The sequence below is a fragment of the Solanum stenotomum genome, chromosome 1, assembly GCF_019186545.1.
Source record: "Solanum stenotomum isolate F172 chromosome 1, ASM1918654v1, whole genome shotgun sequence".
In the NCBI taxonomy this organism is placed as follows: Eukaryota; Viridiplantae; Streptophyta; class Magnoliopsida; order Solanales; family Solanaceae; genus Solanum; species Solanum stenotomum.
The window spans coordinates 26,476,246-26,489,735 of record NC_064282.1 but is presented as its reverse complement, the minus strand read 5'-3'; the positions used below and the strand labels follow the sequence as shown (position 1 = coordinate 26,489,735).

Sequence of the window (13,490 nt, the reverse complement as noted above, 5' to 3'; positions counted from 1 at the left end):
CAAATTTACGGGAAGGTTTCGCTTGTGTTTTCAAGTGTCCATTACAGATAAATTAAGTAAAAATTATATAAATTTTATGGTGTTAGAGCTAATTACATTTTATTTCTATTATTTTTTTCAAATTACAAAAATTCCTTAAATTTATAACATCTTGGATACATCAGTAAACCTGCGGATATATAGCTCACAGATTGTGAATGATATATTACTTAATGGGAGAGATGTATCTAAAAGGGGATAGATGTATTCGAGAGGGATAGGGATATCTCGGAGAGAGGATAGGGATGTATCCGAGAGGGGATTTTTGTAATTTTTTTAAATGGTAAGGGATTTTAAAAATTATAGTAAAATAAGATGTATATTTATGTGTTTTTTCCATAAATTAATCATATAAATATGTCTTTTTTAGAATATGTAGTAGCTTTAATAAATTCTAAAATCTTTGACTTCTTCCGTTTAATGTTAATATGTATAACTAAAGGAGATGACATATAAGTTATCTATGTGCGCAAAAAACTTTTTTAAAAATGAGTTCTAATACGAGTATTATCATATATTTTAGCTACTCAATTAAAACATATCATAGCTCGAGTACTTAAATGAAATGTATTATCAAATTCAAGGGATTGTCGATGTATTCAACGTTTCTATTTTTTTAAATAGAAACTCACACACTTGATAGTTAAGGTGTGTTTTGATAAATAGTTGATGTAGAAAACTCATACACCTAATAATTCATGTATGAAACTTGAAAAATCGAGATACTTAAGATTTGGGGTGGGGAGGGAGAATGACATGCTTTTGGAAAGAAAAAGAAAAAAGAGAAATGGTTCACTTAATTTAAGAACGTCCCATGCTAGAATATTGATTGATTAAACTTGATTCCGACATGTTGGAACTCTTAAACATGCTTATTGTAAGAGATTAGATTCTAATTACAGAGCTAATCATGATTACCATTTTACTTAAACAAATCAAGGTTTGTGAGTTTCAAGGGGATATATATGTCCCCTCATGAACCCACAATTATATCATTTTCTTGCACGGATAGGAAAAATCTTTTTGGCCAGAAAATTTGGTCAGAATTTGACCAGAATAATTTTTTATCTATGTAGATATTTTTACCCTTTTAACTTTAATACCTTATAACTAAAAGATGGAAAAAAGATTAGTTTGTTTTAAAATTAAAAAAATATTATAGTTTTNTTGATTCCGACATGTTGGAACTCTTAAACATGCTTATTGTAAGAGATTAGATTCTAATTACAGAGCTAATCATGATTACCATTTTACTTAAACAAATCAAGGTTTGTGAGTTTCAAGGGGATATATATGTCCCCTCATGAACCCACAATTATATCATTTTCTTGCACGGATACGAAAAATCTTTTTGGCCAGAATTTGACCAGAATGATTTTTTATCTATGTAAACAGTTTTACCCTTTTAACTTTAATACATTTTAACTAAAAAATGAAAAAAAATTAGTTTGTTTTAAAATAAAAAAAAATATTATAGTTTTTTTAAATTTTCTGGCCATTTAATTTGGCCTAACTTTTTAAAAAGATTTTACTCAATAAATTTGATTGGTAAAATTCTCCTTTTTGATCAATATATATTGCATTATGAATAATTGAATTTTAATCTGTTCAACCATTTATTACTATTTGGATTAACATTGACTAATTAATATAAAGTTTCAAATGATAAATAGGAAAAAGTTAAACCACCTCTCATTTGTGTATTTAGTCGTATTTCTTTATATTTATATTGTCGCTAAGCAATAATTATATTATTATTATTATTAAATAATTATTGTAAAATTCTTTATTTGTTGTAGCGTAAACTTATAAGAAAGAGTTTCAGCTCGAATAATGAAATTAAAATCATTATTATTCTGTTAAATATTAAATGGACAGAGTCATAATTATTCTTAGCAAACTAACTGCATTACACTAATTTATTTTTTCATGAAATTTTTTGGTGGATGCAATTAATCAGTGAAAGAAAATGAATGATTAAGGTCTCTGAAACTTGGAAATCACAAATGGGGACAATCATCATAACATTGTTATTCTAATTAAGGAGCAATTAGTTATAATTTGGACACAAATGTACCTCATTATGAGTATAATGTATGACTAAAACAGTACATTTGTACGTACATGTACCACTTTTTTATGCATATCCACCACGCTAATTTATCATAGTGCTCTTAGCAACACATCCAAAATTTATTAAGATTAGTAATGTATGATTGAATGGGGTAAAAGATAGGCATGACACAGAGGCGGAGCTGGATGGGGGTTCATAGGTTCGGACGAACTCACTAGCTTTTCCATAGATTCTGTATTTGTATTAGAAAATTAAATAAATATATATGTATATTAACTTGTGAACCTCCTAACAAAATTGATTGAACAACTCACTGGTAAGAAATGGGCATTGGAAATGTCTTTCATACTAATGTTGTGGGTTAGTATGAATTGATACTTACCTACTTCTACTGGATCCCCTAAGAAGTAGGAAAGCACTCCAACTTACATAAAAGTAGTCTTCCTTTTAATGGAGCCACAATATGTATTTAAGATAACATGTGCAATTTCACAATATTCTTTTAATCTTTATTTATTTATTTACGTACTCTTTATTCTATAATAATTAATGTTAAAGGCAAAGTTGGAAAAAATAATGATTTCTCTCTTGGTTTTTAAAATTGACAAGAATTTACGAACAACTATATTTAAATAAACGGAATAATTTAGGTCATTGAAAATAAATGACTGCAGACACAAAGATATCGGTTCTTCCTACATTTAAAAATAAATAAATGCCAAATAATTGCAAAAAGTTTTGCATTGGCAATAATTTAGGACATAGAAAATAAATCAATGTAGTTGAAAAAATATCGGTTCTCCCTACATTTCATGATCAAAATTCTAACTGTTTGTTGTGTTACACTAATATTTAGAACCACTAATATAGAATAATTACTAAAAATAACTTCATTAATAACTTTTTTTTTATGTCTAATGGACATTTTCTCTCTCTAAAAGTTACTTTTTTTCGAGTTTAAGTCAAGCACGCATTGAACACGGATTAAGACTCTCCCGCCCCTTTTGACATCCATATTATTAACCCAAGAAAAGAAAAAAAAAACAAGAAATGTAGCTTAAGAAATTAAAGATGGCCTTTTGGAACAAAAATGTCCCCAATTCTTCTTCATCATCATCTTCTAAATGTTTTCCAATTCTAGGCCTACTTTCCCTCATCCTCTTGCATCCTACCACCACCACAACAACCACCTCTTTTGCTAACGCCATTCGCGTTGTTGCCATCCAAAAACCTACCTACGATGACATTCCTTCCTTCAGGGAGGCACCTGCTTTTCGCAATGGCAACTCATGTAGCTCGCGTAACGTAGATAAGATTCAAATAGTAATGCCTGTTGATGCCAATTATATTAGGGGCACCATGGCTGCAGTGTTGTCTATTTTGCAACATTCAACATGTCCAGAAAACACTTCCTTTCATTTTCTTTCTATCTATCTTGAACCTGAGATTATTTCCCTCATCAACTCTACTTTCCCTTACCTGAGCTACAAAATCTATCATTTTCATCCTAATCGCGTAAGGGGAAAGATATCCAAGTCTATTAGACAAGCCTTGGATCAACCTCTAAACTACGCAAGAATTTACCTCTCGGACATTCTCCCCAAGGACGTGCACCGTGTTATCTATCTAGACTCGGATATCATTGTTGTGGATGATATTGCCAAGTTATGGGGGGTGGATTTGGGAGATAAAGTCCTGGCAGCACCTGAATATTGCCATGCAAACTTTACAAACTATTTTACAGACACATTTTGGTCAGACGTGAATTTGGCGAAAACGTTTGAAGGAAGGCGTCCATGTTACTTCAACACAGGTGTAATGGTGATGGATCTTGATGAATGGAGGAAAGGAGGGTATGCCCAAAAAATTGAAGAATGGATGTTAATACAAAAGCAAAGAAGAATTTACCAATTGGGCTCATTGCCTCCGATTTTGCTTGTGTTTGCTGGAAACATCAAAGCAGTTGATCATAGATGGAACCAACATGGTTTAGGTGGTGACAACCTTGAAGGTAAATGTAGGGGACTTCATCCTGGACCCATAAGCCTATTGCATTGGAGTGGCAAGGGTAAGCCATGGTTGAGGTTGGATGCCAGAAAGCCCTGTACCATTGATTACCTGTGGGCTCCGTATGATCTGTATCGTTCATCCAGAATTGCGTTAGAAGAGTGAGTAAGAGCTGAATAGAACTCGAGATAGATTGATAGAAAGAAATTGCTGCAATTGAAAATGAAATGGTGCAACAAGTACCAACATTGATGCAATATAATTGCATAGTATGTCATTATCAAGGAAGAATAATTAAGATTACAGCTAATAGTTCTCAGGCTTGAGATGTAGAATTCTTAGGCCTTTTAAATCTGAAGATTGAAGCTAAAGGAATCTCCAGGGTATATTAGAGATCGATAGCTAAGAAAGGAAAATGTGGAATGAACTTAATTGTTCTCCCCTTATTAGAATTTGTACATTCATCATTCTTGATTGTAAAGGTAAAGTGTTAATTTTGAGTGTTCCCTTCATGAATCCGTAGGTACGTTCACAACAGAAATAGACTTCTACCGATTTATCTTACAACAGACGGAAGTCTTTCAGTCACAAAGGCTCCAACTCAATGAACTCCAGGGTCTACACAAATTAGAAAGCAATTCACCAAGAGCTAGAAATCTCAGCATCTTTCTAGTATTTAGAAGTTGAATGAAGCAAGGTAAAGCTGCTGATCAAGTTTCTTGCAAAAGCATGTGTAATAGCAGAAGGCACGAGACTCGGTCTCTTTAGTAACAGAAAGAGTATCTTTCACCTAGTAGAAACACCAAGACAACACAAGCATGTATGAAGTTAGTTCTCATAACCTATACAACTAACTAATTATGTATGACCTGAGTATCCACGAAGTTGTAGTACACACGTCTCAAGTAATCTTGTCCCACATATACCAAATATCAAGAAACAAGAGACATCCACTTCCCAGTTGTGGAATGTAACTGCATCAGGAACTTGTCACAGAACTGTCCCACAATACATCTCTTTTGCATACAGCTTCTTTGATGCCCACCTCTCAAACTCAGCAGCCATCTGACAAGTTAACCGTCTGTCGTTGCTCCTAATCAGCTATGCCAACAATATATTTTGCAACTCTATGCTTTGGGTGTGGCAGCAACCGGACATTTTCCTAATGTGTTCCACAAAATATAATCCCCAGAAGTCACCTGTGATATTCGTAGCAAAGTCAGGTCAATTGCAATATTATAGTAACTCAAAAGATAGGCTTGATTGCAGATGTCGAACAGCTGCTGTAACAATCAAACCTAATCAAAGCTACAGAAATATGTGGCCAGGAATATGCTATTTAACTAATAATGAAAATACCTGAGTTGAAAATTCCACGGGTGCTTTAACAGCAGGGAAAATGCTTACCTGCAAAGGCTCATCGCATTAAGAATAACAGTGAGTGTATATGAGTATAAAAACAGAAAATATGAAGTGCATAAGAATCTCTATGACTGAGCTCTCACAGGCCACAGCACAAACCTAAGGCTGATAATTAGAAGTTGAAGTATTTATCTTAAACCTTGTGCCCGTCTTTATTTGTCTAAGTATGAATGAGCCATACATCATTATACAAGATAACACTTCTTGGTGCATGCTATTTGCAAGTGATATAGTGTTAATGATATGATAAAAATAATGAAGAAGTTGAAACATTGGAGAAACACTCAAGAGAATAAAGGCTTTAAAATAAACAGAAGACAAAATTTAGCCCCCCTTATAACCAAGGTGAATGAAATTAAATGTGATTGTGATGCCCAAATACAGATAATTTAGATACATAAACGCAGTTTTCAAGAGAATGACATGACCAATGAAGATGTAATACAAATAATAAAATTTGGATTACTAACAATAAAGTGGTACCAGAGTTTGTTGACAAAAAAGGAGTGATATGAGAGTACTATGCAACATGGATATACTTAACCGCATGAAAGGAATATTTATATTTTGTAGAACTACAACCACCATACGGACCTAGACTAATTGGCAACTATGAACAATTAAGTGTACCAGATAATAGGGCAACATTACGGAAAGAATGGAATTTGCTACAAATAAAATAAATGTTTGGCGTAAAATTCAGAGAATTTGAAGATAGATAAACATGCTAAAAGAAGAATTAGCTGTCAAGAAAATGTAGTAGGGGCATATGGTGTCTTATTCCTAAAAGGCACGAAAATGTATCGAATATTTAAGTAGAAAATTTTTTCAAGGAGACATACGACAAAAACTAGATAATATTAGAAAAGGAAGAAATATAGAACCCCATGTTGAAAAAAGAGATGTAGATGTCATGCTTGCCATCAAGAAGGACACTAAGCTAATGAGTGCCCAAACAGGAATAAGAAAGAAAATAAATAGCAAATAACACTATGCTAATGACTGTCCAAACAGGAATAAGAAAGAAAATAACATGCAAATAACACATGTGATAATTTCAAAATAGCACACATCACATATCGATTACTGATTAAATTTTTTTATAGCATCCTTTTTTCATTTTATCTTGTCATTTATCTTCACCATCTAAATCATGTCATAGAAATTCAAATCTTATTGCATTTTCTAATGTCGTTAATAAATTTTTTACCGTTTGTGTTCCTGATAATTCATCTTTTAGCAGGTAATTCTTCATACCATAATCCGACTTCCTCACATTGTTGCAGAAAAACATCCTTGTGCTCTATGAACATTGTCCTTTTTTAGTAATTACCGAGATACTACATTTTACCCATTGGGTTACCATTTCATGCTTACAGGCCCAACAATGTTATATCGGAATGATTAGATGAGTGTACGAGAACTACAGATGTTATGATGGAAGTAAAAGCAGCTATTAGACAAGATTAGAAATTATCAGATCCTACATAATGGACAAAATAAGGGACCCCAAAGATGATTAGGCCTAGGGATGGCAACGGGGAGAGGGGGGGTTTAAGCCTTGACCTGCAAATATTAACCCACCCGCTCCGCCCCGCATAGCATTTTTTTGTGTTTCAGACCCACCCCGCATAAACCCGCGCCCAACCCGCCCCGCAACGTTTAAAAAAAAATAATCAGAAAAGCTAAATCAAAATTTAATACTACTAAATTATTTTTGCATCTTTCGAAAGCCAACAAATTTAGATAGATTATGTAATTAAGGATTATATTTTTTTATTTTAAGAAGTATTATATGTTCAAAATCATATTTCACATCTTTCCAAAAGCCAACAGATTTAAATGGTAATCAGTTTTTTTAAGCAGTGAGCCAGTGATGCATTAATTTTGAAAAATTGAGTGTGTGAACTTAATTTTTTAGTTTTCACAAAAAAAAATCAAAAACTTTTTTTATAAAGTATAGTTTTATGTGTACAAACATGAAATTCAGTAAATAAAAACATGGGTTAATGCAAATTCACATTTTCAATTTCACTGAAAAATAAAATAATGAACTGATTTTTAATTAACCTTCATTTTGCTTAAAACCACTACCCGACCCGCATCGATTTTAAGAAAATTTATTTCAACCCATCCCGTCCCGCCCCACCCCGCATAGCCTAAAAACCACTCCGCCCCGCTCCATTGCCATCCCTATAGTTAGGCCATGTCTGACCTAGAGTTCAAGTGCACTTGAAGGTGCTATGAGGAGATGAGCTAGACATAAAATCACATAGAGGAAAATTGTCTCAAAAGACCTACAAAGTTTCAGAAAATGCCTAATTAACTGAGAATATAATGGAAGCAAAAACAATTCCTATAAGTGCTATAAAAGACCGTCTCTGGTNCCCGTCCCGCCCCGTCCCGCCCCGCCCCGCCCCGCATAGCCTAAAAACCACTCCACTCCGCTCCATTGCCATCCCTATAGTTAGGCCATGTCTGACCTAGAGTTCAAGTGCCCTTGAAGGTCCTATGAGGAGATGAGCTAGACCTAAAATCACATAGAGGAAAAGTGTCTCAAAAAACCTACAAAATCTCAGAAAATGCCTAATTAACTGAGGATATAATGGAAGCAAAAACAATTTCTATAAATGCTATAAACTACCGTCTCTGGTAAAAAATAAATGAATTTTGGCATTTTTTATGGTCCAAAATGTACGAATTTTTCAAGGAACAAATATGTATTAATTAATTTTTTTCAAAATATCCTTCTCTTTAGAGGGTTTTCAACTCTCTCTAGTTTTAAGAAAAATTTGGGAAGTGGCAAAGGGGTAATATTGACAAATCATCCTTTAATTAATGCCATTAACTTTCTTAAGGGGTGCGACAAACCCCAAAATTTCATTTATTTTGGACTAGAAGGAGTAGTTTGGTTAAGACTTAGCGGGTGTTGTTACACTTGGACAAGGTTCAGTGTTTACAAGGAATCTTTTTAGTTTGGTGAGACACTTGGTTGTCAGTCCAGAGATAAATGTGAAGCTGAAAGCCCCAGGTTTTAGAAAACTCTTAACTTACATCAAAAGACAAGTTATCTAGTATAAGAACGTAATGAGCCCAAATAGACCGGAACAGACATAAAGGATGCATAAAGCTTACCCTAATAATTTAGGATTGAAATCAAGTACATTAATTGACTAAGCGATCCTTCTGCCAAATGCAAACTGAAAGGGGAAAGATTTAACAGATGATGATATCCAGAAATTTTTGGTCTCATACTACTACAGTACTACTGGATAATAAACAAGGATAGCGGAGGTCGAACTATGCACAATCACAATATTATGTCAATGAGAATGTTCCATTCTAAAAGAAAGAATCAACCTGCCAAAAGATGATATAATAGAGGACTTACAGATTTTGGATCAATAGACATTCCTGATAATGATCCTCCCATTATCTTGAAAGATACCTGCAGTCACATGAGTTGAAACAAAATGTTTTCTCACAAAGCAATTTAATCTAATACACAGAAATGTTCATATCCGCATCGGCTAATTCTCATATTGTTCGAAAAGAATTAGCATGTTTGTGAGATTGAAAATAGTACTTTTGATTATAAAAACAAACACATTTCTAGAGTCGAGTTGTACTCGTCGGACTCGCCTGACTGTCCTTGTTACTCCTTAGTTTCTTTTTTCTGCTTTTATTTTGAATACACTTTCCTCTCTAATTATCTTCTTGTAATGAAATCAAGACATTCGGGACTGTGCATACGAAAATAATTCAAAAGAGGAAACATCACAACTAAAGTTGCTATTGGAAATACTTACTTTAGCATAATCATATGCTTGCCAGCAAAATGGCTCCTCCAAATCAACTGCTTGAAGATCCTTATTCATTTTTTCCATCAAGAGATCTTCCACATTTGCCATATTATTTGTTGACTCTGTTTCGGCATCACTCTCTTCATCTTCCATATTCCCAAGTACTGCCCCTGAGGTAGGCAATCTTTGAGGTTGCCATGGAGCAAACTTCACTGTTCCTGGAAATGTTGCCTCAACACTTTTTCCTGAAATTCCTCGACCAGTCGTTATAATTTTCCATTCAACCAAGTGTTCAGCAACTGAAACTGTTCCAATAGAAGGTGTGCCATCAAAAGAAAGTACCCTTCTCCTAGGGAAGGGCATTGTCACAGTACAGAAATCCATTGACAGAGGAGCTCTATAACCTTCCATGAGCCGTAACTTAAACAAAAATGCACCTTCATTTTCAGAAACCATTGAAAGCTGATAAAAACCCTTAATTGGAGGTCCCATACCACAAAATGCCTGATAACGCATCAATACAAAATTTCCTAATGGTGGTGAGAACATAAGTGATTGCTTCTCATTACCATGGTCTGGAACTTGAGCACAGGGGTGGAAGGATAACAGCTCAACACGAGCAGTGTCCAAACCTATTAGTGGAAACATCACATCAGGCAACCCTTCTAATTCCGCTCGACAGTTAACTTGACCTGAAATCTTTTTGCTATCTGGAATTTCATCGCGATCATACATGGCAGCATGGACTGTCTCGTGAATTGTAAACAGAATTCTCTGCTTCCCTCTATAAAGATAAGGTTTCCATGCTGGCTGCTTCTGATCTGCAGGAGGGATATCTGCTGAAGAAAATCCATTTATCTTAACTGCTGAAATGTTGGTGTAGTTAAGATCCAGAGGGGTGCCTACATTTAAGGTAGATGGGTTTTCAGCAAAGATTGAACCCTTTAGTTAATTCATAAATGCCTTACGGATTTTTTTTGATGAGAGATACCATAAAAAGGTTACCAACCAAAAGGCATTGCACTGCTTATGAAAGAGCGAATCGCATCTCTATCCAGAGACCTCAAACCAATCTTTGGAGCATCAGATGCCATTGCTCCGCTTGTAGCAGCTCCAGAAGCTGTTGATCCTGCAACTGGAGCAGCTACAGGTTTTGCTCTTGCTGAAATACCAATACTTCCAGTGAGAGAATCCAACAACCCACCCACTGATGGAGATGCACTTATGACTATTTCAGGTTCTGTCACATCGCCTGTTATGATGTCTCCTATCATGTGACCCACCATAAATGCCCTGTACTTGGAATGTATTGCAATTTTATTAATAAGTGAAGCTGGAGAGATCTAATTATGCAAGACCTAAACCAACTTACATTTACCACAAGCAAAACTTACCACAATTCACATTATGCCAAGCTAAACCCCAGCTTCAAAGATTACTTCGAGTCATAGAGGTCATGTACAAGTATATGATTAAATACAAGAGAGAAAACTGAATATGCAACTCTAATGAGTTGACAACTTAACACAAATGAACTAATCAAGCTCCTACCCCACCCCCAACCCCAAAAAGGAAACTAATTCCTCCACACACAGCAAGGAATAGTAGATGACAATGACAGGCCCAAAATTTTTCTTTTTGACAGGCTCAAAATCTTCTTCTTCTTTTTTTATATGAAGTAAGGTGTTTCATTGAAAAAGTTATCAAGAAGATGCAAAGTTACAAGAAAGTATAAGTATGACTACATGAAACAAAAAGACAAAAGAGAGTTGTCAGCCTCTATACAGTGTGTCACCCTAGAACAAGAACACTAACAATGTCCAAAAAAGGTCCAGTACTGATTATTAGGGATAACTTAGTTCATCAAAAAAGATTAAGCAAGCATTTAGCTTTAAGTGAGTGACTTGGAGTTGAGATGCCATCAATACATCTTCTATTCCTCTCAGTCCATTGACACCAAAAAAATAATTACAGGAATAATCAACCAGATCATTTTGATGGCCTTATCAACTTTCCATAAACTCCAACTTATGTGTGTGCCTATCTCAAATAATTTGGCAGTGCAGGAACAAATGGTTGACAGTTTACTAATTCCTCATGCATAGATAACATCAACTGACCAGCTGAAAACCTCGTGTTAGGCAAGCTTCATTTAGGGCAATCCAGTTGAAGCATATAATATAACCTTAATAACAAGTAATTTGGTCCTCCATATCAGTTTTTAAGGCCATGAATCAAGGACTTGATTCTGAGTGCAGGCCTGTTTATAACATTCTTTGACTATGAAAATACCTTGCTGCCACAATACATAATGTCTAAGTGATCTTAGTCAATGTTATAACCTTCCACTTCAGCTAACATTTCCATCAAGCTTTCTATTTCCTCAAATGTACGTACCAGTTATTGTTACTCCTATTCTGAGAAATTGAAGAGTTCATGTCCAAGGCAATGTGGAATAGATTAGGATAATCATCCATGAGTGCAGTGTTATTGAGACATTTGTCATTCCAAAACCTTATGTACACTCCACTACCTGGTTTGAAGTGACTTTTCTGCAAAAATCCATTCCCCAGCTTGCTGATATACTTCCAAGGATCAAACCCATAAGGTGTGCATTGTCAATTTTGGTGCTCCAGTTGTCTCTTTTCCCATGTTTAGCAATGATCAGTTCCTTCCAGTGACTTGGTTCTCCTATACCATCCCTCCATAGTCACTTCATTTGCAAACATTTGTCGTAGATGGCTAAATCTCTAATTCCCAAATGTCCATTGCATTTTGTCTGTGTGACTTTATCCTGTTTTATCCGATAGAATTTCTAGAGCTACTATTCCTCTCCTAAAGGAAATCCTTTCTGACTTTGTCCACCGCTTTAGCACATTTTTAGGAATAAGGAACAAAGACATGTAATAGGTAGGTATGTTGTCAAGCACACTGCTGATAAGAGTTGGTTTTCCCCCATAAATAAGAATGGCAACTGCTAAGAAGCCAAACTCTTTCTAATTTTTCAACAACACCATTTCAGATTTCACAGTTTATGAATTTGGCTCCTAGTGGGAGACCTACGTAGGTGGTAGGTAGTGTCCCAATGTTGCAACCCATGATTCCTGCCAGCACCTCAATATTGAGCACATTATTGATGGGATAGAAACTATTTTTAGCATGACGTGTAACACTGACAGAGCTTCGAATAGTAGGAGTGTGAGATTCAAGTATAGGATTTGTGTTTTTTCTGCCTCATAAGATCAATGTATCATCTGCATACAGTAGATGGAAAATAGTGAACGTGGTCCCAGTATCTGTGCCTACTCTAAATCTCCAAATCCATAGCAGATTTCTAGCCTTTTCCAAACATCTTATTTAAGCCTTTCATGGCTAATATGAAAAACGAGGGGGAGTGTGGGTCACCTTGTTTGATCCCTTTCTGAGGGGAGAAAAAAACCAATAACTTCTATTGATTAATACTGAGTCTTTGACCATAGAGATGTTGTATTTAATCCACTTTATCCATTTGTCACCAAATCCCATATTTCTCAAAATGGATATTAGCGGTAGAACCAATTTAATTGATCGAAAACATTCTCTCCAGTTTGCACATGATACCAGGCTCTCTAGTTTTAATCCTCCAATTCAAAACCTTCTTAGTTTTTTTTTAAAACTTGGTAACTTTGTATTATAACACAATAGTACATGGGCAATACTAAACCTTATATACAGATGAACTCCAAAAACTCCACTATTCTAAATCTAAATTGAATCTAAAACATCAATTATAGAGACAGTTTCATTTCAGTATAATTGATTGCACCAAAAACATAACAACAAAATGCAGTTGAGTTTAACTTTCTGCATACTATTCTCTATGCTCTCAAAACACCTAGAATTTCTCTCTTTCCAGGTTGCCCACCAGATTGAAGTAGGGATAATTCTCCATCTCGTTCTGTCTTTAGCTAGCAATCCTGCCTCCTCCCAACTTTTTAGGGCTTCAGTAATTCTCCTAGGCATAGCCCAGGATATGCCTTCTTAGTTATGTAGAATATTTTCAGCTTTAGCTCCCCGTTCAAGTTGTAATCTGCTTCTAGAATGATCACTGTGAACTTCCTATCCCCACACCATGTTTCAATACAGATGAAGCGGCCATAGATCTT

General features: G+C 34.9%; 2 protein-coding genes across 4 annotated transcripts in view; one reads left to right on the top strand and one right to left on the bottom strand.

The window, feature by feature from the left end:
• Positions 1-2,997: 2,997 nt before the first annotated feature.
• On the top strand, positions 2,998-4,409 carry LOC125869890 (probable galacturonosyltransferase-like 4). Its single transcript, XM_049550296.1, has one exon. It carries the CDS (start codon positions 3,185-3,187, stop codon positions 4,283-4,285), a length of 1,101 nt encoding a protein of 366 aa, XP_049406253.1. The 5' UTR covers positions 2,998-3,184; the 3' UTR covers positions 4,286-4,409.
• The window catches only part of LOC125869605 (AP-5 complex subunit mu), a 27,257-nt gene continuing 18,169 nt past the window's right edge, over positions 4,403-13,490 (bottom strand). For all 3 annotated transcript variants that reach the window (XM_049550081.1, XM_049550084.1, XM_049550079.1), the window contains 5 exons: positions 10,355-10,638; positions 9,352-10,247; positions 8,934-8,990; positions 5,480-5,527; positions 4,403-5,319 (listed from right to left, as the gene is read on the bottom strand). In XM_049550081.1, coding sequence (XP_049406038.1) covers positions 5,248-5,319; positions 5,480-5,527; positions 8,934-8,990; positions 9,352-10,247; positions 10,355-10,638 — 1,357 coding nt within the window. In that variant the 3' untranslated portion in view covers positions 4,403-5,247. The remainder of the gene's footprint in view (positions 5,320-5,479; positions 5,528-8,933; positions 8,991-9,351; positions 10,248-10,354; positions 10,639-13,490) is intronic.

Coding starts and splice junctions, on each gene's coding strand:
- LOC125869890 (XM_049550296.1), top strand. CDS start 3,185: ATGGCCTTTTGGAACAAAAATGTCCCCAATTCTTCTTCATCATCATCT.